General features: G+C 38.7%; 1 protein-coding gene across 2 annotated transcripts in view; it reads right to left on the reverse strand.

Annotated features, from left to right (window-relative positions):
* The window catches only part of FOLH1B (folate hydrolase 1B), a 64,631-nt gene that overhangs the window by 15,818 nt on the left and 25,365 nt on the right, over nt 1-23,448 (reverse strand). For both annotated transcript variants that reach the window (XM_043452456.1, XM_043452457.1), the window contains exons 7-13: nt 21,535-21,628; nt 9,586-9,684; nt 9,227-9,312; nt 7,817-7,936; nt 4,415-4,497; nt 3,345-3,408; nt 326-393 (exon numbers count right to left, since the gene is read on the reverse strand). In XM_043452456.1, coding sequence (XP_043308391.1) covers nt 326-393; nt 3,345-3,408; nt 4,415-4,497; nt 7,817-7,936; nt 9,227-9,312; nt 9,586-9,684; nt 21,535-21,628 — 614 coding nt within the window. The remainder of the gene's footprint in view (nt 1-325; nt 394-3,344; nt 3,409-4,414; nt 4,498-7,816; nt 7,937-9,226; nt 9,313-9,585; nt 9,685-21,534; nt 21,629-23,448) is intronic.

The following is a 23,448-nucleotide window of genomic DNA, read 5'->3' on the forward strand; positions in this document are numbered from 1 at the left end:
AAAACTAAGAAGTTAAACCACAGGACTCGGTCACGGCGCAGCTACTGAATAAGCTGTGTGACTTCACTGGCTAATGCCTTTTGAGCTCTGTTTTCTCATTTTCAAACGGATACGGTATACGCAGTGCTCCCCACAGACTGCCTCAGACGGGTGTGGGGAGAAAGGGCAGTGTGCACCCACCATCTATAAGACGTTTCTAGGAGTGGATCTTTGCTATGTGGAAAATTAAAAGTTATAAAACAACAGTTGTTCGACATAATAAACATAAAAATGCCACCTCAGGAAAACATTTATAGAACTTAAAATTCCATGTAATTATTTTTACCTCCTTTGTTAGGTTATATACCAAGCTGTACATAAGCGGGGTACAATCAACTCTCAGAGTGTAGTTTCCTGAAAGACAAGGAGAAGATTGTTTTCTATTTCATTACTTTATTTTATTATTCCATTCAAAGACCATTGCTAGCTCCTTAGCCAGAATGACCCTTTTAAAATCTGACTGGGGACCTCCGTGGCAGTCCAACGGTTAGGACACTGCATTTCTACCGCAGGAGGCACGGATCTGATCTCAGACCAGAAACTAAGATCCCACGAACCCTGAGGTGCAGCCAAAAATAAATAAATAGAATTCAAATCCGGTCAGAACTTTCCAATTCATCCCTGGATAAAATTCATCCTCACCCTGACCCTTGGTGCAACACATGAAACAATCTAATCTTCACTCACCTCTCACCTTTCCAAAACTTTACCTTCTACTCCGCCAAAGCAAATGTTCTATACAACAGAGATGGTAAAAGTACTTCCCTCACAGGATTACTGTGTCAAATAAACATTTATATTTAAAGCTTTACTTTAATACATTTAAAGTAAATGTTTATATTTAACAGCATTTGCCGTTGTTGGCACTTTGAGCTAAATTTTATATGAATGTCAACATGATAGAAGCACCCCAAACTGAGGATAGTAGTGTCTTTGAAGAGAGAGTTATTTCAGAATGGTTTCAGTAGAAATTTTTTCTTTGTAAATTTTGCATCTTAACATTAGAAAGCCATACATGATTTACTATATTATTTGAGAAAGGAACAGTTAATAAAATTTTAAATACATAACAAAGTAAGAAAAGCTGTGTTCCAATCACAGACTAATGGGGGTGTTATTTGCTTTTGATCCTAAAAAGGATCGGGAGACAACAAAAGAGCATTAACTCATAATGACATGATCAGCAAAATCCACAGATTAAAAAAAATGCATTAAAATCTTAAGAAAACAGCAACAGAATGTTATTCTACTTTTGAAGAATATATGTTTGCAAAACTTACTCTGTGTGACAAGGTATTTCATCTTCCTAAGGGTTTAAACAAGGATGATAATAATCCAAGTTAACATTTCTGAACATTAACCCTGTACAAGGGACAACTCTGGGAGTTTTGTAATTATTAACTTCTTCTGCCCTTACAAGCACCTTTGAGATATGTGATCTTAGTAACTCTACTGCGAGCTGAGAAAATTGACACAGAGAGCAACAACCTGAGGTCACATAATTAAGAAGTAGCAGGGCCAGATATAAGCCCAACCCCTGAGCCACTAACTAAGGAAAGTCAGAGGAAGGAGGGGAAGATAACCGAAATGCACTAACTTAGGAGACAACGCAGCTCAGATACATGGACAAAGAAGAAAAAGTAAATGTCAATGTGCCTCCATCATATGCAATGTCCCGACTATTTTTGACATGGCAGACTTACTAATAAACTAAATAAAATATTCTATAGTCCACCCTTCATTCATTTATACATTCATTTGTTGCACCCATGCAAATGACATTTATTTAATGAGACATTAAGAATCCAGGGATGAAGAAGTATGATCCCACCTGTTCCTGGTGGAAGAATATAGTCTAGAAAGGGAGGCAGTTTGTAAAACAAATAATTACTTAATAATGGCAGTGATGAGTATTACAAAGATATAGTTTTCTGGGGGAAAAAATGGCATTCCTAAGGAGACTCTAAGAATTAACAGATGGTGTGCTGAACAGCAATCTGAGTATAGGGAACAGCAGTCACAGTGGCTGATGAGGAACAGAAAGATGAGCAGGGCTATGGTGTAGTGTGATTCACACCCGCTTTCCTGGGAGCTCGGTCGGTAAAGAGTCTGCCTGCAGTGCAGGCGACCTGGGTTCGATCCCTGAGTCGGGAAGATCCCCTGATGAAGGAAACAGCAAACCACTCCAGTATTCTTGCCTGGAAAATCTCATGGACAGAGGAACCTGGCAGGCTACAGTCCATGGGGTTGCAAGAGTCGGACACAATTAGCATCTAAACCATCATCGCGGTGCAGTGAGTGACAACGGACTGTTTGGGTTTCTTGGAAATTGACCTGAGGTTGTCTCTTCATTTGAATCTCTGTTTATCAAAACAAACCCATTCTAAAAGTCCTGTCTTCAATGCTTATCTCATTTCTCAAGCCTTTCCTGAAGTTGCTATCATTCTGTCCTCTGAATTCCAAGATCAGTACATTAATATCTTTCTGAGAGTACCTGCATATATCAGAATCCTAGACTGATTTATTTTATCATCTATACTAAATCCTGGGCTTCCCTGGTGACTCAGATGGTAAAGAATCTGACTGCAGTGCAGGAGACTTGGGTTTGATCCCTGGGTTGGAAAGATCCCCTGCATGAGGGCATGGCAAACCACTCCAGTATTCTTACCTGGAGAATCCCCACAGACAAAGGAGCCTGGTGGGTTGCAGTCCATGGAGTCACAGAGTTTGACAGGACACAGCGACTAAGCGCAGCACAGCACATACTAAATCTTAAACTCTCGAGTATTAGATTGTTCTTTATCAACCCCTAACGCTTTTGAAACCTTGGAAAGCTCATTGCATAGAGAGGTGCTTAGTAAGTGTTTGAATTGAAGAAAAAAAATTTAGAAGAAAAAAATCTTGGTGAAAGATGAAATCTTGGAAGCCACTAATCTGTCCTCAAAATTTGTATGCATGATATGATAATGATAGGAGTTAAACATAAATCATAGCTTTTTGATACCTCACTCTAAAATTATAGAAATCTCTAGTTTCATAACTGATTTATTCATTTAACAGACAGTCACTGAATTCCTACCACAGATACGGTAATACGCCAGATGAAACAAATCAAAGGGTGCTGTTTCAATAGAGTCCAAATTAGCATCCTCGAGCTCAGAGCTGCCCCGAGCACAGCAAACCCGCAGGAGATTCCCTCACCACCTGTCACCGGATTTCTATTCTTTGTCAGCACGTGATTTATGAACTAAACTGCTATACTACCAAGATCATATATATTTTCCTATGAAACTGATGATATTCACCTTCTATAGAAGAATCAGCATTGATATAGGCCACACCACGCTCCTGAAGGAGTCTGGAGTTTTCCTATAATAAATAAATAAAATAAATGAATAAACAAACATATAGTCATAACTCCCTTCTTTAAAAAAATGCTCATATACATTTACTGTATGGTTTGTGAATGAAGTTGGCCCAAGTTCACCCCAAATTTGACATATACGACTTTCAAGATTTTCAATGTTTGAAAGAATTTGGCAAGAAATAACAAGCAAAACATTTTTAAGACTAAAATTTGAGATGAAACTGTCCACATTCTTAATATGGTGAGCGGAAAAGTTGATTTCTTAATCACACATAATCCTGGAATCGAAGTTCTCCTGTGTTATGGTACCACCTACTGGTCAAAACTTTAAAACTTTGTTTTCAATTTTAAAACACTGCCAAAGAGTAGCAAGATTTTTTTTTGCTAGAAGTGGACTCTTAATCTCCAAAACAAGCAATTTTCTGTGTCCTTTTATTTATCTGTGTCATTTTATTTATAAAAAATAAAGTGAAAAAACATGAAAGTAAGTGAAGAAAATAATATGAAAGAGGCAAATCAAAATATTTCAGCTCTTCTTGACACCAGCATAAATCTTCATTTACAGGAACACCATTTCTTTTCTTGGTAAACTTCAAAGAAAATGTAAGTACACATGGCTTCTCATAATTTCAAGATAATAGGAGATAAGTAAATATTTATATCATGACTATAAGTTAATGTAATAAATGTTATTTTTGCATATATTTACTTTACCAGCAATGCTTCTATTACCCACAGCCAACAATGCGTGCAGGTAAAATTACTTTGCAAGAAGCCTCATAAAATTTTCCATCTCACTCTTAGCATGATTTAAAGTAGGCCATTATGATATGAGGAAGACAGTACAAGCTGACAAGATTTTTGAACATGAATACGTTGTTTCAGACTTTTGAAAAAAGTGTTTGAATATTTTCTTGCTGGACTGACATTATTCTTACATTCTTGTGAATTAAATATTATCTGTTTTATTATTATGAAAATCTATCTTACATTGAATTATAAACTAACCTCTGCCCACTCAGTGGAACCAAAAAGACCAAATTCTTCTGCATCCCAGCTCGCAAACAGAATTGTTCTTCGAGGCCTCCATCCTGAAATATATGTGCATATCTAAGATGGTGATTGCAGCCATGAAATTAAAAGATGCTTGCTCCTTGGACGAAAAGTTATGACCATTCTAGACAGCATAATAAAAAGCAGAGACATTACTTTGCCAACAAATTTCCGTCTAGTCAAAGCTATGGTTTTTCCAGTAGTCATGTATGGATATGAGAGTTGGACCATAAAGAAAGCTGAGCACCAAAGAATTGATGCTTTTGAACTATGGTGTTGGAGAAGACTCTTGAGTCTCTTGGACTGCAAGGAGATCCAATCAGTTCATCCTAAAAGAAATCAGTCCTGAATATTCATTGGAAGGACTGATGCTGAAGCTGAAGCTCCAATACTTTGGCCACCTGATACGAAGAACCGACTCACTGGAAAAGACCCTGATGCTGGGAAAAACTGAAGGCGGGAGGAGAAGGGGACGACAGAGGATGAGATGGTTGGATGGCATCACCAACTCAATGGGCATGAGTTTGCATAAACTCTGGGAGTTGGTGATGGACAGGGAAGCCTGGCGTGCTGCAGTCTGTAGGGTTGCAAAGAGCTGGACACGACTGATCAACTGAACTGAACTGATAAAAGCTGGAAAAATGCATAATATAGCCAAGACCATCAGCATGCCCAACAGCATAACAACAGCAAAAATTCATTGGTTGCTTAGGAAGGGTGAATTATGGTGATAATCTTAACTTCCTTCTCAATGATTTTAAAGCTGATCTGTCAATACAAAGTAGAGCATTTGTATTGAAGGGAAGGGGGGGAAATACAGACATGGTAAAAATTCTATGAGATCCAGGGAACTCAAACAGGTGCTCTGTGACAACCTAGAGGGATGGGATGGGATGGGAGGTGGGAGGGAGGCTCACGAGGGAGGGGACATATGTATACAAATGGGTGATTCGTGTTGATGTATGGCAGAAACCAAAGCAATATTGTGATTATGCTTCAATTAAAAATAAATAAATTTAAATAAATAATTTTTAAAAAATATTCTATGAATTCATAAAACATTCTAATAGGTTTACAATGATGACTGGCTAAGAATAGGAAGCCATCTGTGGTCTGCAGCTGCCTGGAGTGAAAGAAAGTGCTAGATGTAGACTACGCTCTTCCAGCCAATAGAACTGAGAGAAAACCCTTTACAATCCTCCCAAGCTGCACTGGCATCACACAAACAATGGTTCAGTATCAGTTGGCTGTGTGACTTCACGCCATTCTTTGCCAGAATTAGTCAACAGAAGGTCCGTTCGCAACGACAGGGTCTGCTGCTGCTGAAAAGTACACCATTCAGTAGGAAGGTCATGTGGCTTGGAGTTATAAACACCAACCCTGGAGTTAAAGATATCTTAATTCAAGCCCTGGTTCTTCCCCTTACTAGCAGTAGGACCAAGGGAATGTTACTCAAACTTGCTAAATCCCTGTTTCAGCATCTGTATACCGGGAAGAGCAGAGCAAAGATAAAGATATTCTTTGACTGTTGGGAGGATTAAATGGCATAACAGTTATAAAGACAACACTGAACAAGTGCTCCAAACAGTATAAGTTCTCCTTGTTTGAGTACATATTTCATTTGTGCTTATTAAGACTGAATACCCCTCTGGCTATTGAGTCAAGTGCTTCATTTCTGTTAAGTGTATTAATAGTTATTACTCAAATCCCTGATTAATTATTATTCCTCATCACTGCAGTCTGTAGGCACATTCTGTAACTGTCATAGTCATGTTTTATATTTACCACAGGGATCCTTCTTGCAAAATAATGAAACTTTTTGTAATAATATTAAATACAACCTAATTTACAAACTGTGTAAATTCTAGTTTCCATAATTCTGTTTTCTTAAAGAATAAGAAAACTGTATGGTAAAAAGAATAGAGCACCCTTAGATTTAATTTCAAAGAGAGATGTCACGGTTTTTTGGACTGGGAGCCAGAAATCTGAATTTCAATCCCAGACTCTGTCACACACCCACTACACAAGCTTGGGTGAATTATTGAACCCTAAACACTTCAGTTAATGTATTTTTGCTTTTTCTTTGTTTTTGGCCACACTTCACAGCATGTGGGATCTTTCCAACCAGGAATCGAATCTGTGCCCCCTGCACTGGAAGCGTGGAGTCTTAATCACTAGACTGCCAGGGAAGTCCATCAGTTAATATATTTGTAAATCAAAATAACTAGGTAAACATCTCCCTGGTGCTATGAGTTCAAAACAGATAGCACATATAATAACATTGTTTCTCTGAGAAAGTAGGTATCATGCAAACATATTTTTACTAAACATATTTTTACTATTTTCATTGTTGCTAAAAAAAACAAAGGAAAATTACGATCACATTTCCAGCACAGACACCTTGTTTGCAGGAGCAGTAAACAAAGTAGGACGTCTCTTCTCAGTGTGCAATGTTCATTTTAAAAAACAACCATTTGAACTGAATTTTATTTTGGTTTCATAAAAAGGTTCTAAAATGACAGAAGTAATGGTCAGTCTAACAGTACAGCAAAATCTGAAAGTCCATGGGAGAAACCAAAGCTGGACTGTGAGAATGCACATATGAAACTTTTGACAGCATCCTATTAAGCAAGAAGACCAGCATTTTTCTGACTAAGCTTTCATCTCCTCAATCACTTAGAGCCCTTGACCTGAGACCTGAGGCTTGGAAGAGCCCAAGGAACTCCTGTTCACGTTTCTCAGACCAGGACACAATGGCTTATAACCTAATTCTGGTGTCTATTCTGCAGGGAAGAAACCCATTTCCATCTTCTTTGCTGCCAAAAGAAACCATGAACAGTATAATTCCTTTATTTCAGATTATAATTTAGTATCGAAATATAAATAATGTGAATATTATATATAAATGAATTATTAAAAATAAATATATAAAGAAATAAACAATATTATTAATCAACATAAGGTGGCACAGTTGGTAAAGAATCCACCTCTAATGCAGGAGATGCAGGTTCGATCCCTGGGTTGGGAAAATCCCCTGGAGGAGGATACGGCAACCCACTCCAGTATTCTTGCCTGGAGAATCCCACGGACAGAGAAGCCTGGTGGGCTACAGTACATGGGGTTGCAAAGAGTCAGACACAGCTGAGCAACTGAGTAATGTAATGTAGCTGCTAATTACTGAAAGCTACTCTGCTCCTAGCCACTACTACATATTGTATGCTACTACTATGATTTAATTTGCATGCAGCCTCTCTGCTGTTGCACACAAACCACTGAGGTTGTGATTTTACACTCACTTTACTGAAGACCAAACTGAGATTCAGAAAAAATGGTCTTTTTACTTTTTGCTTACATTACCTTCTTTTTTCAGCTTTCCAAAACTCCTGACAATTTCATGAACGACAGCTGCTCCACTCTGAGGGTCAATGCCACCAAACACCCATGAGTCACGGTGACCTCCAAGAATGACATATCTGTCTAGAAAGCATCATTGCAAAATTACTTGCCAATCCAGGCCAAGAACAGAGCAAACTCCAAATGATTCACCAGCATCTAACACAAGGCACTAAGGACTCAAGATAGCAACATTCCTAAAGATTTACACAAATATATCACTATTCTGCATGTGATGCATGAAGAAAATATACATGCCATAGGCAAAGGTAAATACTTCAGTGAATTATGGTAATTATAACTATGTAAGTAATGATAAGTGAATATAAAAGTATCCTTTTCCACCTCTTTATATAATTCTCTGTTATTCCTCTTTTACCGATTTAGATGGTTTCCAGTATTTTCAGAGTAAAAGAACAGAGTGGCCACGTAATGAGTTCTCCACTTTCTACTCTTTCTACTTAGTTTTTAAGGTACAGCTCAAAGATTCTACCTCTCTATAATCTTCTCCCATTTCTACAGGGAGAGGGAATCACACCACTACCCTACTCTCAGGGCAGTCTTTTCATGTTGATAAAGCATTTACCACACTTAAATGTAGGGGGCTCCTTTTCCCCGATCTGGGTCGTTTATAAAAATCCCTCCATCCCCAAAGCCTAGCCTGGAGCTGGCACAAAATATGTACTCAGTGAGGTTCAATAAATAGTTGCATATCACTTAGTGCTCACTGGAAGGCATATCAATATTCTTTATCCCTGAAAGAAAATACTGGCTGCTTGTGTGAAAGACATGCAGTTTAATTCTATTTTGGTTACAAATTCATAGGTCCTAAGGAATCAAAACATAATAAAGTAAGATTATTTTCAAATGTATCACTGAGCAGGTTATCTGAAATCATATGAAAATCACATGTCTATGTATTTTACCAATTTCAGTGTAAAAAAATGAATCCATGTATGGGATTCATTAACTTGAAGTTATCCTAACTTGGTAAGAGTTATTTATCATTATTATGCAGATATTTCTCCATGCAAAATATGCAGTAAAGAAATCTGGAATTCTTTAAAGAGAAAAAATGCTCAGATTAAACACCTAGAAACCATCTCTCCCTGCTCCTCCTCCCTTGTTCCTTTAACTGAAGCATGCATAGTTTTTCACCAAGCTTGCTCATCTGACCAATCTCGTCCCAACCTTTATTCACAACATGCATCACAACGCAAAACTGCCTCCTATGGATCTGTTTTGTGTTTACACGAGTTCCATTAGGAGTAAGAGTTGCCTCTCTTTGTTCTCTCTATGTTCCCAGAGCTCAGAGTGGTATCTGGCACCAAAGCATTGCCCAATCCACATGCGCTGAACAGACGACTAAGTTACCTGGCTCCACAGCCCCTCTGAGAGTTCCAATCACGTTGTAAATTCTCTCCACTTTATTGCTGGAGTGGATATGCATCTTGACTTTTCTAACACAAAAATAGAGGACACAGGCTAACAATACTGGTTAGCAGCTTGCCACCCACATTTTTTAAATCTTCCACTGTTTTGAATATTTCTAAATGCACATAAGCAAGAATTACATTGGCCAATTGTGAGGATATAAGTGTAATACCCTTTCCAACCTGTTGTTATGTCTCCTGCTGATAGTAGATTTTACTTTCCAGTCATCCTCTATAATTGTTTTTTGAAAAAAGGTTTCCTCCCCCTAAAGAGGGTTACAATAAAAATAATCTCTTAACTGTGCAGAAAAGTTTCCAGTAAATCCAGGTCCAACATTGTAGGGCACTTGAAGACCTCCTTTCCAGCTGTCATCTGGGGGTGCTAATCCACCCATTTTTCTGTTGAACATAAAAAACATATTACTAGCTGATGGAAAATTCTGAGGTTATAAGTTAAAATGTCAAAGAACTTGCTTTCTGTTTTTCTTGTTTGTTTGGCCACACTGTGCGGCATAGGGAATCTTATTCTCTGACCAGGAATCAAACCTGCGCTCCTTGCACTAGAAGGCAAAGTTTTAACCACTGGACTGCCAGAGAAGTCCCAGAACTTGCTTTCTTGAAAGCCAGCTTATAATAGCTTCTAGGATAGGATTTGCATAGGATATACCATTTAACCCTTACACCATGGTGACCAGATGTGAAATTAAAAGATGCCTGCTCCTTGGGAAAAAAGCTATGACAAACCTAGACAGCATATTAAAAAGCAGAGACATTACTTTGCCAACAAAGTCCACATAGTCAAAGCTACAGTTTTTCCAGTACTCATGTATGGTTTTAAGAGTTGGACCATAAAGAAGGCTAAGCGGCAAAGAATTAATGCTTTTAAACTGTGGTGCTGGAGAAGACTCTTGAAAGTTCCTCGGACAGCAAGGAGATCAAGCCAGTCAATCCTAAAGGAAATCAACTCTGAATATTCATTGGAAGGTAAAGCTGAAGCTCCAGTACTTTGGCTACCTGATGGGAAGAGCCAACTTATTGGAAAAGACCCTGATGCTGGGAAAGACTGAGGGCAGGAGGAGAAGAGGGCGACAGAGGATGAGATGGTTGGACGGCATCATCAATTCAATGGACATGCCTTTGAGCAAACTCTAGGAGATAGGTAAGGACAGGGAAGCCTGGTGTACTGTAGTCCATGGAGTTGCAAAGAGTTAGACATGACTGAGCAATTGAACGACAACAAAGTTGACTTTTACATCAGACATGAATTTGGATCCCAAATATATTACATATTCTCTGAACTTTGATTTCTTTATTTGTAAAATAAGCTATCACTATATTAACTCATCTGGTTGTTTTATGAGCAAATTGATAAAAACTATGTAAAGCATTTAGCACAGAGTAAGTGCTAGAAACTAATTAGTACTTTATGTATGTTAATGCTATTGTCATTGTATTTATTATGATTGTTGCTGCTGTCATTATAATCCGGGTATTTACTCAGGGAGGCAAATAGAAGCCATATAATCACATTTACTTTAGTATAAAAGAGTAAAAAAGAATATGAACATCCCACTCAGATAAATTAAAATTTTACTATAACTCAAATTTCATCAACTTTTTATAAAGTTCTCAGCATTCCTGAGAATTATATTATTCCATTATATAATGTTCTGTGTCTTTTCTTCTTAAAAATTTATTAAGAAACTTTCATTTTATGATATATCTAATTTGTAAAATACTGTCTTTTCTAATTAATACATAGTATTACATTGCTAACCATTTGTGGGAATATGAGAATTGACCATCAGGGACAAGTATCACATTCCTTAATTATGCAGAGGGAGTAAATTTTCACAGTGAAATTCACAAAGTGTTATGTTCTTAAATTTTCAATAAGATGAAATTCTAATCATGTATAGTGTTTCATTATACCTTACAAAGTATAAAATAGTGTTAGTGGCTCAGTTGTGTCTGACTTAGATTTTTTACTGTCCACCAGGGAAGCCCTTACAAAGTATGGACACGGATGGAGAAATGCAAACTATCTTATTGCTTTCGTATATGCAGATCATTGCCTCCTTCCAAAAATTATGTTGTACTTTCCAAATTCACTTTTAATCACTGTGTCTTGAGTGTAAAATATACTTCCATAGAAGTTATGCTATTAATGACTGCATTTACAAAATGACTTACTAAAGCTGACTTAAACACATTTGGTAATTTTTTTCATCAAGTAATTCCTGTAGTAACACAGTTATAGCACAGCCAAATTTGACTAGTTTACCCTAGTCAAATGGTAGACACTAAATTAAACAAACCTCACGTCTAATTCCATAAAATCTTCTAACTGCATTCTTCTTCTAACTACAAAGATAATACAGGTTTACTTTTATACAGCATTAGGATTATGGACTTCCCTTATAGCTCAGTCAGTAAAGAATCCACCTGCAATGCAGGAGACCCGGGTTTGATTCCTGGGTCAGGAAGATCCCCTGGAGTAGGGAAAGGCTACCCACTCCAGTCTTCTTGCCTGGAGAACCCCATGGACAGAGGAGCTTGACAGGTTACAGTCCACGGAGTCGCAAAAGAGTTGGACATGACATCACCACTAAACCACCACCATACATATTTTTGAAACTGTTTTTCCCATTCAATACTATAAGCATATATCCACATCATTAAATACTCTTGTACAATATGTATTTTAATAGCTTCATGTACTACCATAGTAATGTATTTAACTACTTATCAATGATTGAAGTTCTGTATTGTTTATAGTTTTCCACTATTACAAGTAATGCTATAATCACACTCATCTTTTAAACGTAATGAATATTTAGACTCTGTATTTAGACGAACACATAGTCCATGGTGCACTCAAAGGTTGTGCTCCATCCTGAGTCTTAACCCACATGGCAAAGCTAAGAGCTCAAAAGAAAAACAGACCAGGGTGCTGTTCCTAAATCTGCCCTTCAGTGGAACGTGTATGAGTGCATGCCAAGTCGCTTCAGTGATATGCAACTCCTCACAACCCCATGGACTGTAGCCCACCAGGCTCCTCTGTCCATGGGATTCTCCAGGCAAGAATACTGGAGTGGGTTGCCATGCCCTCCTCCAGGGGATCTTCACAGCTGGGGGTCAAACCCAAGTTTCTTATGTCTCCTGCCTTGGCAGGTGGGTTCTTTACCACTAGTGCTACCTGGGAAACCTCGTTAAATTGGACAAATTCCTCCAGCTGTCTGATGACAGCCTCCTCACCTGTCATGAGGGCACTGCACAAGGTCATGAAAAGTTTTCTCATCCATTCTAAAATAGTTACTAAGACTGCCTTGAATTCAAAGAAAAGAAACTAGCCAAATGCTTTGGTCTCTAGTGATAAACCACTAGAGAAGTCAGTGATGACTGCCTGAACCCTGCTCAAGAGTAATGGAGAAGAAAGGACAGGAAGATGGTAGAAAGCAAGACAGGAAAGAGGAAAGAGTTCCAACATCAGGTTAAACAACAATTTTGGAGAAGCCTCAATGACGAAAGCAGAGGAGGAAGAGGAATGAATTAAGATGATAATCAACGGAAGACACTTTCAAAGGGTGTTATTCTAGGTCCGTGAAAAAGTAGTCAACAAGAGAATTCAATAAGTAAGACATTTATCAGGGGAAAGGCCAGTGAAAGAAATAACAAGGGAGCTAGGAAAGGCCAAGAAAGCCAGATATGGAGTAAAAGAGAAAGAGAGAAGAGTGTTGGTGGCAGAGTCCCAAGAGCCTTGCTCTCAGCCTTTCTAACCCTTGCATCAGAGGAGTCCCATGTCTCCCAGTAATGGGCCTCATTTAATATTCTTGCTGCATCTAGTTCCTGACTGGGAGCATGTGATGGAAGCATGGCCTTGACACAACCAGGGTGACTGATTTAGCACAATGCTTCAGCACAGTGGAGCAGACTTCCCCAGTGGTCCAGTGGTTAAGAATCCTCCTACCAATGCAGGGGACATGGGTTTGATTTTTGATCCCGAAAGATTCCATGTGCTGCAGAGCAACTAAGCCCATGAGCCACAACTACTGATCCTCACTCTAGAGCCTGTGCTATTCAACGAGAAACCCCCACAATGAGAAGCCCATGAACTGCAATGCAGAGAAGCCCCCACTCGCAGCAACTAGAGAAAGCCTATGTGCAGCAACAAAGACCCAGCATAGCCAAAAATTACTTTTAAAAAACACAGTGGAGGGGCTGTCCCAAGACGGCAGAATAGGACAGGGAGACCACTTTGTCCCCCACAAATTCATCAAAAGATCATTTAAATGCTGAGTAACTTCCACAAAACAACTTCTGAACACTGGTGGAGGACACCAGGCACCCAGAAAGGCAACACATTCTCTTTGAAAGGAGGTAGGACAAAATATAAAAGACAAAAAGAGAGGCAAAAGAATTAGGGACAGAGACCCGTCCTGGGGAAGGAGTTGTGAAGGAGTAGTTTGGACATAGTATGAAACCCTCTCACAGGCAGTTCTGTGGGGAGTTTTGGAATCTCAGAGAGCAACATAACCGGGAGGGGAAAAAAAAACAACCACAGACTAAGCACCTAAGCACAACTGTCAGTGGAGAAGTAGCACAGATGCTTGCGCCTGCCAGCAGCGAGCGGGGGCCGAACAGGGAGGTGTGGGTTGCATGCTTAGCATAAGAACTGGGCCTGAATGCTCTGAGGACAATCTGAGGGCGCTAACGTGAGATAGCAACCCAAACTGTGGGGTCGCCAGGAAGAAAAAAAAAATAGAACTTTCCTGCAAAAGCCTGGCCTGCTCACAGAACAAAGGACTGAGCTTATACTAAAGGAGAGCTGGCCAGCTGCGCACAGGCCCGTCCCCCCGCCGAGGGCAGGGAGGCAGGCAGGCAATAGCCAGAGCCGGAAGGCAAGAGGCTACTGCAGTCTCGGCCCCAGAGACTGCATCCTCCACCAAACTGTGAGCAGTCTCCCAGTTGCTAACCACGTCTTCCTGGGATCCTGGACGGTTGATATCTGCCAGGATCCTGAGATCAGCTCCCCACAGGAGACACACGGCACACCTGAGACGGTGCTCCTGCAGTGAACCCGGGAAACAGAGCAGCCAGGAGCAGGAAGGTGATTAAGATGCACAGCCCACCTGGGACAGTGAACTCTCCAAGCACCTGGTCACCTGAGCTGCTCGAACCTGGGAAGGGCACAAAATGCAGGCCCAACTGAGTCTGTGCCCTTTTAGAGTACCCAAGAACCTGAGCGGCTTAGACCTGAGAAGTGCACGAAATGCAGGGCCCACTTTGGACAGTTCCCTTGCAGAGCACCCTGGAGTCCGAGCAGTGTAGACCCGGGAAGCACGCGCTGCCATGAACTGGGGCAAACCCAGTGTGGTCCATACATTGACAGCACTCCTCACACACGCCAGCAATATCTGTTTGTGGTGTTCCTCCCTCCCCACAACACAACTGAACAAGCGAGCCTAAATAAGTGATGATCTTCTCCTGCTTGTGTCAGGGCAGAAACTAGACACTGAAGAGACTTGAAAACAGAGGAAGCAAAATAAGCAAAGAAGAGGGGCCTGCTGTGGAAGTGACAGGTGCAACAGATTAAAACCCTGCAGCTAACACTGACGAAGCACTGGAGGGGCCTACAGACCTTGAGAAGAAGTACAAGCTGGAACAACGAACTACCTGAAACTGAACTCACCCCACAATGCCCACAACAGCTCCAGAGAAATTGCTAGATATACTTTTACTATGATCACTCTTTAATTTTTTTAAATTTAAGTTATTATTCCTTTAACTTTCATTTTTATAACCTACTATTTCCTTGCAAAAAGAAGACCCTATTTTTAAAGCAAATTTCATATATATGCTTCTTTAATTTAGTGATTGTTTTTGTTTTGTATTTTTTATATTGTATTTTTGAGAGTCTAACCTATACTGTAGATTTTTAATCTTTGCTTTTTGGTATTTGTTATCAATTTTGTACCTTTAAGAATCTAATCTCCAGTATCCATTTTCACTTAGGGATATTATTACTGCCTTGATTGCCCTCTCCCCTTTTGATACTCCCTTTTCTCCCCCAGGACACCTCTATCTCCTTCCTCCCCCTTCTCTTCTTTACTTAACTCTGTGAATCTCTCTGGGTGTTCCAGACTGTGGAGAACACTTAGAGAACTGATTACTGGCTAGATTGCTCTCTCCCCTTTTGACCTCCCCTCTTCTCCTCCTAGTCACCTCTATCTCCCTCATCCCTCTTCTCCATGCAACTCTGTGAACCTCTCTGGGTGTCTTTCGCTGTGGAGAATTGTTTCACCATTAACCTAGATGTTTTATCATCTATGCTGTATGGATGGAGAAGTCTTGAGGCTACTGTAAGAGAAAGAATGAAAGTCAGAGGCAGAAGGTTTAACTTCAAAACTTGAGAACATCAGAGAACTCCTGATTCCACGGAACATTAATAGCCAAGAGCTCACCCCAAAGTCTCCATACCTACACTAAAATCAAGCTGCACCCAAAAGCCAACAAGTTCCAGTGCAAAACATACCACACTAATTCTCCAGCAAAGCAGGAACACAGCCCTGAGCATTAAAAGACAGGCTGCCCAAAGCCAGGCCAAACCCATAGACACCTTAAAACTCATTACTGGACACTTCATTGCCCATCAGAGAGAAGAGATCCAGCTCCACCCAACATAACACAGGTGCAAACTCCCCAAACCAGGAAACCCTGACAAGCCACTAGTCCAACCTCACCCACAGGGAGCAGGCTCCACAATAAAGAGGAACCACGAATTCCAGCCTACAGTAAGGGCACCCCAAAAAAAGCAATCCAAACAAAATGAAAAGGCGAGAAATATTCAGCAGGTAAAGGAACATGATAAATGCCCACCAAACTAAACAAAAGAGGAGGAGATAGGAAGTCTACCTGAAAATGAATTCAGAATAGTGATAGTAAAGCTGATCCAAAACCTTGAAAACAAAGTGGAGCTACAGATAAATAGACTAGAGACAAGGATTGAGAAGACACAAGAAATGTTTAACAAGGACCTAGAAGAAATAAAGAAGACTCAATCAATAATGAATAAGGCAACAGCTGAGATCAAAAAGGACTCTGGATGGACCAGAATAACTGAGGGAGAAGATAGGATGTGAGGTGGAAGACAGAATGGTGGGAATAAATGAAGCAGAGAGGAAAAAAGAGAAAAGAAATGAGGACAACCTCAGAGACCTCTGGGACAATGTCAAACACCCCAACATTCGAATCATAGGTGTCCCAGAGAAGACAAAAAGAAAAGGTATGAGAAAATACTTGAGGAGATAACAGTTGAAAACCTCCCTAAAATGGGGAAGGAAATAGCCGCCCAAGTCCAAGAAACCCAGAGAATCCCAGACAGGATAAACCCAAGGTGAAACACCCCAAGACACATATCAGTCAAACTAATGAAGATCAAACACAAAGAGGAAATATTAAAAGCAGCAAGGGAAAAGCAATAAATAACACACAAGGGTATCCCCATAAGGATAACAGTTGATCTTTCAATAGAAACTCTTCAGGCCAGAAGGGAATGTCAGGACATATTTAAAGTGATGAAACAGAAAAAACGACAATCTAGATTACTATACCCAGCAAGGATCTCATTCAGATATGAAGGAGAATGCAAAAGCTTTACAGACAAGCAAAAGCTGAAAGAATTCAGCATCACCAAACCAGCTCTTCAACAAATGCTAAAGGATCTTCTCTAGACAGGAAATACAGAAAGGTTTTATAAAATCAAACCCAAAACAACAAAGTAAATGGCAATGGGATCATACTTATCAATAATTACCTTAAATGTAAATGCACTGAATGCCCCAACCAAAAGACAAAGACTGGCTAAATGGATACAAAAACAAGACCCCTATGTATGCTGTCTATAAGAGACTCACCTCAAACCAAGGGACACATGCAGACTGAAAGTGAAGGGATGGAAAACGATATTTCATGCAAATGGAGACCAAAAGAAAGCAGGCACAGCAATACTCATACCAGATAAAATAGACTTTGAAATAAAGACCGTGAAAAGCAAGAAAGAAGGACACTACATAATGATCAAAGGATCAATTCAAGAAGAATATATAACAATTATAAATATATATGCACCCAACATAGAAGCATCCTAATATGTAAAGCAAATGCTAACAAGTATGAAAGGGGAAATTAATAGTAACACAGTAATAGTGGGAGACTTTAATACCCCATTTACACCTATGGATAGATCAACCAAACAGAAAATAAGGAATGAAACACAAGCTTTAAATGATACAATGGGCTGGTTAGACCTAATTGATATCTATAGGACATTTCACCCCAAAACAATGAATTTCACCTTTTTCTCAAGTGCACACGGAACATTCTCCAGGATAGATCACATGATGGAACATAAATCTAGCCTTGGTAAATTCAAAAAAATTGAAAGCATTTCAAGTATGTTTTCTGATCATAACGCATTAAGATTAGATGTCAACTACAGGAAAAAAAACTATCAAAAATACAAACATATGGAGGCTAAACAACATGCTTCTGAATAACCAACAAATCACAGAAGAAATCAAAAAGTAAATCAAAATATTCATGGAAACAAGTGAAAATGAAAACACGACAACCCAAACCCTATGGGATTCAGTAAAAGCAGTGCTAAGGGGAAGGTTCATAGCAATAAAAGCTTACCTCAAGAAACAAGAGAAAAATCAAACAAATAAACTAACTGTACACCTAAAACAACTCGAAATAGAAGAAATGAAGAACCCCAAAGTTAGTAGCAGAGAAATCATAAAAATCAGAGCAGAAATAAATGAGAAAGAAACAAAGAGGACTATAGCAAAAATCAACAAAACTAAAAGGTGGTTCTTTGAGAAGATAAATAAATAGACAAACCATTAGCCAGACTCATCCAGAAAAAGGGCGAAGAATCAAATCAACAAAATTAGAACTAAAAATTGAGAAATCACGACAACACAGAAATACAAAGGACCATTAAGAGACTACTATCAGCAACTATATGCCAATAAAATGGACAACTTGGAAGAAATGGAAAAATTCTTAGAAAAGTATAACTATTCAAAACTGAACCAGGAAGAAACAGAAAATCTTAACAGATGCATCACAAGCACAGACATCAGAACTGTAATCAAAAGTCTTCCAACAAACAAAAGCCCAGGAACCAGATGGCTTCACAGGTGAATTCAAACAAAATTTAGAGAAGAGCTAAAACCTACCCTACTCAAACTCTTCCAGAAAATTGCAGAGGAAGGTAATCTCCCAAACTCATTCTATGAGGCCACCATCACCCTAATACCAAAACCAGACAAAGATGCCATAAAAAAAGAAAACTACAGGCCAATATCACTGATGAACATAGATACAAAAATCCCTAACAAATTTCTAGCAAACAGAATCCAACAACATATTAAAAAGATCATACATCATGACCAAGTGGATTTTATCCCAGGGATGCAAGGATTTCTTCACTATTCACAAATCAATCAAGGGATATGTCACATAGCAAATTGAAAGATAAAAACCATATGATTATCTCAATCTACGTGGAGAAAGCCTCTGACAAAATTCAGCACCCATTTATGATAAAAATTCTCCAGAAAGCAGGCATAGAAGGAACATATCTCAACATAATAAAAGCCATATATGATAAACCCACAGCAAACATTATCCTCAATGGCGAAAAATTGAAAGCATTTCCCCTAAAATCAGAAACAAGACAAGGGTGCCCACTCTCACCACTACTATTCAACATAGTTTTAGAAGTTTTAGCCACAGCAGTGGCTAAAGAGAAGACAAAGAAAGAGAAGACAAAGAAATAAAAGGAATCCAGATTGGAAAAGAAGAAATAAAACTCTCACTGTTTGCAGATGACATGATCCTCAGCATAGAAAATCCTAAAGATACCACCAGAAAATTAATAGAGCTAATCAATTAATATAGTAGAGTTGCAGGATATAAAATTAATACACAGAAATACCTTGCATTCCTATACACTAACAATGAGAAGACATAAAGAGAAATGAAGGAAACAATTCCATTCACCATTGCAATGAAAAGAACAAAATACATAATAAATTTACCTAAACAAAAGACCTATATAAAGAAAACTATAAAACACTGATGAAAGAAATCAAAGATGACACAGATAGATGGAGAAATATACCATGTTCATGGATCTGAAGAATCAATATAGTGAAAATGAGTATACTACCCAAAGCAATATATAGATTCAATGCAATCCCTATCAAGCTACCAATGGTATTTTTGCACAGAACTAGAACAAATAACTTCACAATTTGTGTGGAAATACAAAAAATCTCAAATAGCCAAAGCAATCTTGAGAAAGAAGAATGGAACTGGAGGAATCAACTTGCCTGACTTCAGACTATACTACAAAGCTAAAGTCATCAAGACAGTATGGTACTGGCACAAAGACAGAAATACAGATCAATGGAACAGAATAGAAAGCCCAGAGATTAATCCATCCACCAAAGGATACCTTATCTTTGACAAAGAAAGCAAAAATATACAATGGAGAAAAGACAATCTGTTTAACAAGTGCTGGGGAAAACTGGTCAATCACTTGTAAAAGAATGAAACTAGAACACTTTCTAACACCATAGACAAAAATAAACTCAAAATGGATTAAAGATCTAAATGTATGACCAGAAAAAAGAAAACTCCTAGAGGAAAACATAGGCAAAACACTCTCTGACATAAATCACAGCAAGATCCTCTATGACCCACCTCCCAGAGTAACGGAAATAAAATCAAAAATAAACAACTGGGACCTAATTAAACTTAAAAGCTTTTACACAATGAAGGAAACTATAAGCAAGGTGAAAAGACAGCCTTCAGAATGGGAGAAAATAATAGCAAATGAAGCAACAGACAAAGAATTAATCTCAAAACTATAGAAGCAGCTCCTATAACTCAATTCCAGAAAAATAAATGACCCAATCAAAAAATGGGCCAAAGAACTAAACAGACATTTCTCCAAAGAAGACATACAGATGACTAACAAACACATGAAAAGATGCTCAACATCACTCATTATCAGAGAAATGCAAATCAAAACCACAATGAGGTACCATCTCATGCCAGTCAGAATGGCTGCTATCCAAAAGTCTACAAGCAATAAGTGCTATAGAGGGCGTAGAGAAAAGGGAACCCTCTTACACTGTTGGTGGGAATGCAAACTAGTACAACCTCTATGGAAAAGAATGTGGAGAATCCTTAAAAAACTGGAAATAGAACTGCCATATGACCCAGCAATCCCACTTCTGGGCATACACACCAAGGCAACCAGAACTGAAAGAGACACATGTACCCCAATGTTCATCACAGCACTGTTTACAATAGCCAGGACATGGAAGCAACCTAGATGTCCAGTGGCAGATGAATAGATAAGAAAGCTGTGGTACATAGACACAATGGAATATTACTTAGCTATTAAAAAGAATGCATAAGTCAATTCTAATGAGGTGGATGAAACTGGAGCCTATTATACAGACTGAAGTTAAGTCAGAAAGAAAAACACGAATGCAGTATACTAACACATATATATGGAATTTAGAAAGATGGTAACGATGATCCTATATGCTAAACAGCAAGAGACACAGATGTAAAGAACAGTCTTTTGGACTCTTTGGGAGAAGGCAAGGGTGGGATGTTTTGAGAGAATAGCATTGAAACATGTATATTATCATATGTGAAATAGATCACCAGGCCAGGTTCACTGCATTAGACAGGGTGCTCAGGGCTGGTGTGCTGGGACAACCCTGAGGGATGGGATGGGGAGGGAGGTGGAAGAGGGGTTCAGGATGCAGAACACACGCACACCCATGGCTGATCCAAGTCAGTGTATGGCAAAAACCACTACAATATTGCAAAGTAATTAGCCTCCAATTAAAAATTAATTAATTAATTTTAAAAAACTGAAAAAAAAAAAAAAAGCATAGTAGAGCAAATGATCATTACAATCCCTGAAGTTGATGATCTGGAAAGACTCACTTTCATGGTGATATTTCACTTTAATATCAGTATTTAAAGCAAATCCCAGATTAGAATCACTATTGTATAAAACGGTGATAAAATTGTATATCCCACCCACCACAGAGAACTTCAGTATGGAATAATGAAGATAAAAGCATGATAGCTGAAGAATGTTGGTAAAGAGAATTACTCAAATAGCCATCTGTTTGTTTCTTAAAAACTTACTCCAGGAGCTTCTGTGCATCATAGTATCCAATTGGATGAACAGGAATGTTTGGAAGACCAACAGCCTCTGCGATTTCACGTCTATAAGCATATTCTGAAAAAGTTGAACATATTTCTAATAAAAATGGAGTCCCTTTCAAAACATTCTCTGTAAATCACACTAACGTGAAAGTCACTGTCATGTCCAACTCTTTGCAACCCCAGGGGCTATACAGTCTGTGGAATTCTCCAGGCCAGGATGCTGGAGTGGGTAGCCTTTCCCTTCTCCAGGGGATCTTCCCAACCTAAGGATCGAACCCAGGTCTCCTGCATTGCAGGTGAATTCTTTACCAACTGAGCCAAATCACACTAAACACACTTTTAAATTGCATACACTAGAACTGTTAAAATTAAAAAGACAACTTCAAATGTTAACAAAAATGTGGTGCAACTGAAACTCTCATACATTTCTTGTAAGAGTGTATATACTCTTTACAATCACTTTAAACAACTTTTTTGAAAATTAATGTTATGCAGAAAATTACACCCTATGGCACAACAACTACACTCTTAGTATCTACCCAAGAAAGATAGAAACATATCTTCACAGAAAGACCTGCACAAAACTGCTCATAGCACCTGAATCTGGGTAGCCAATACTAGGAACCATCCTGCTGTTCATAAAAAGGAGAATGAATAAGCAATTTATAGAGGAGTCCCATAATAGAATTCTATTCAGCAATTAAAGGGAAGGAACTATCAATACACATAATAAGATGACTAATCTCTACTTATTATACTGAGTGAATGCAGCAAGACAAATGATGAGCAAAAAAAACCACAACTTTTTCAATGACAAGACAATTAAACTAAGAAGGAAAAAGGATAACATGCTCTGTTTGTGGCAGTCTTTGCAAGTGGGCAATGTGCATCTGCATTGTACATTAACCAGACCTCCTCAAAGCAGAATGACATCAACCTCTCTGAGAAAAATGGATCCTTTTGTCAGATGTCAGTATTGTCATTTTAAGGTTAATATTTCTTTTTCACACCATACATGGAGTCGTATTGACCAAAGGCTTATTCTACACTGGATCAAAATATCTTCGGTCAATTTTATGTACAAGTCTAATCTGTCAATATGATGCATGAATTCTTTTCTCAGAAACATATAAAACTGCACCTCTAACTCCCAACGAGTGGAACAGTTCTCAGAGCTTCTGAGAATCTGTTCCCTGGGTTATACTCCTCAGTTTGGCATAAATAATATTCCCTTTTCTTTCTTCTTAGCTTGACTGCTACTTGATTTTCTGTCAACACACAAAAGAACAGATATAATCTGATTCAATTTACATGAAGTTCAAAACCAAACTAATGAATGACAAAAGATATCAGAAAATGGCTGCTTCTAGGGGTGAGGCTATGGTAAAAAACTGACAAAAAATGGGCACCAGAGAACTTTCTGAAGTCACAGAAATGTCCTATATCTTGAGTGACACAGATACATACAACTTTTTTAATTTATTGCTTAAGATCTGTGCATGTTATTACATGTAAACTCTACCTCAAAATAAAAGGACACATCCTGTCATTTCCCCAGATTTAAGAAAACTAACAGCTATTCTTCCATTTTTTTCCTCCAAAATTTCAAATCACAAGAAATTTATTGCTAATGTTCAGTTGCTCAGTTGTGTACAACTCTTTGCAACCCCATGGACTGCAGCATATCAGGTTTCCCTGTCCTTCACCATCTCCCAGAGCTTGCTCAAACTCATGTCCATTGAGTCAGTGATGCCATCCAACCATCTTGTCCTGTCATCCCCTTCTCCTCCTGCCTTTAATCTTTCCCAGCATCAGAGTCTTTTCCAACAAGTTGGCTCTTCACATGATGTGGCCAAAGTACTGGAGATTCAGCTCCACCATCAGTCCTTCCAA

Source organism: Cervus canadensis, chromosome 29 (genome assembly GCF_019320065.1).
Source record: "Cervus canadensis isolate Bull #8, Minnesota chromosome 29, ASM1932006v1, whole genome shotgun sequence".
Taxonomy (NCBI): Eukaryota; Metazoa; Chordata; class Mammalia; order Artiodactyla; family Cervidae; genus Cervus; species Cervus canadensis.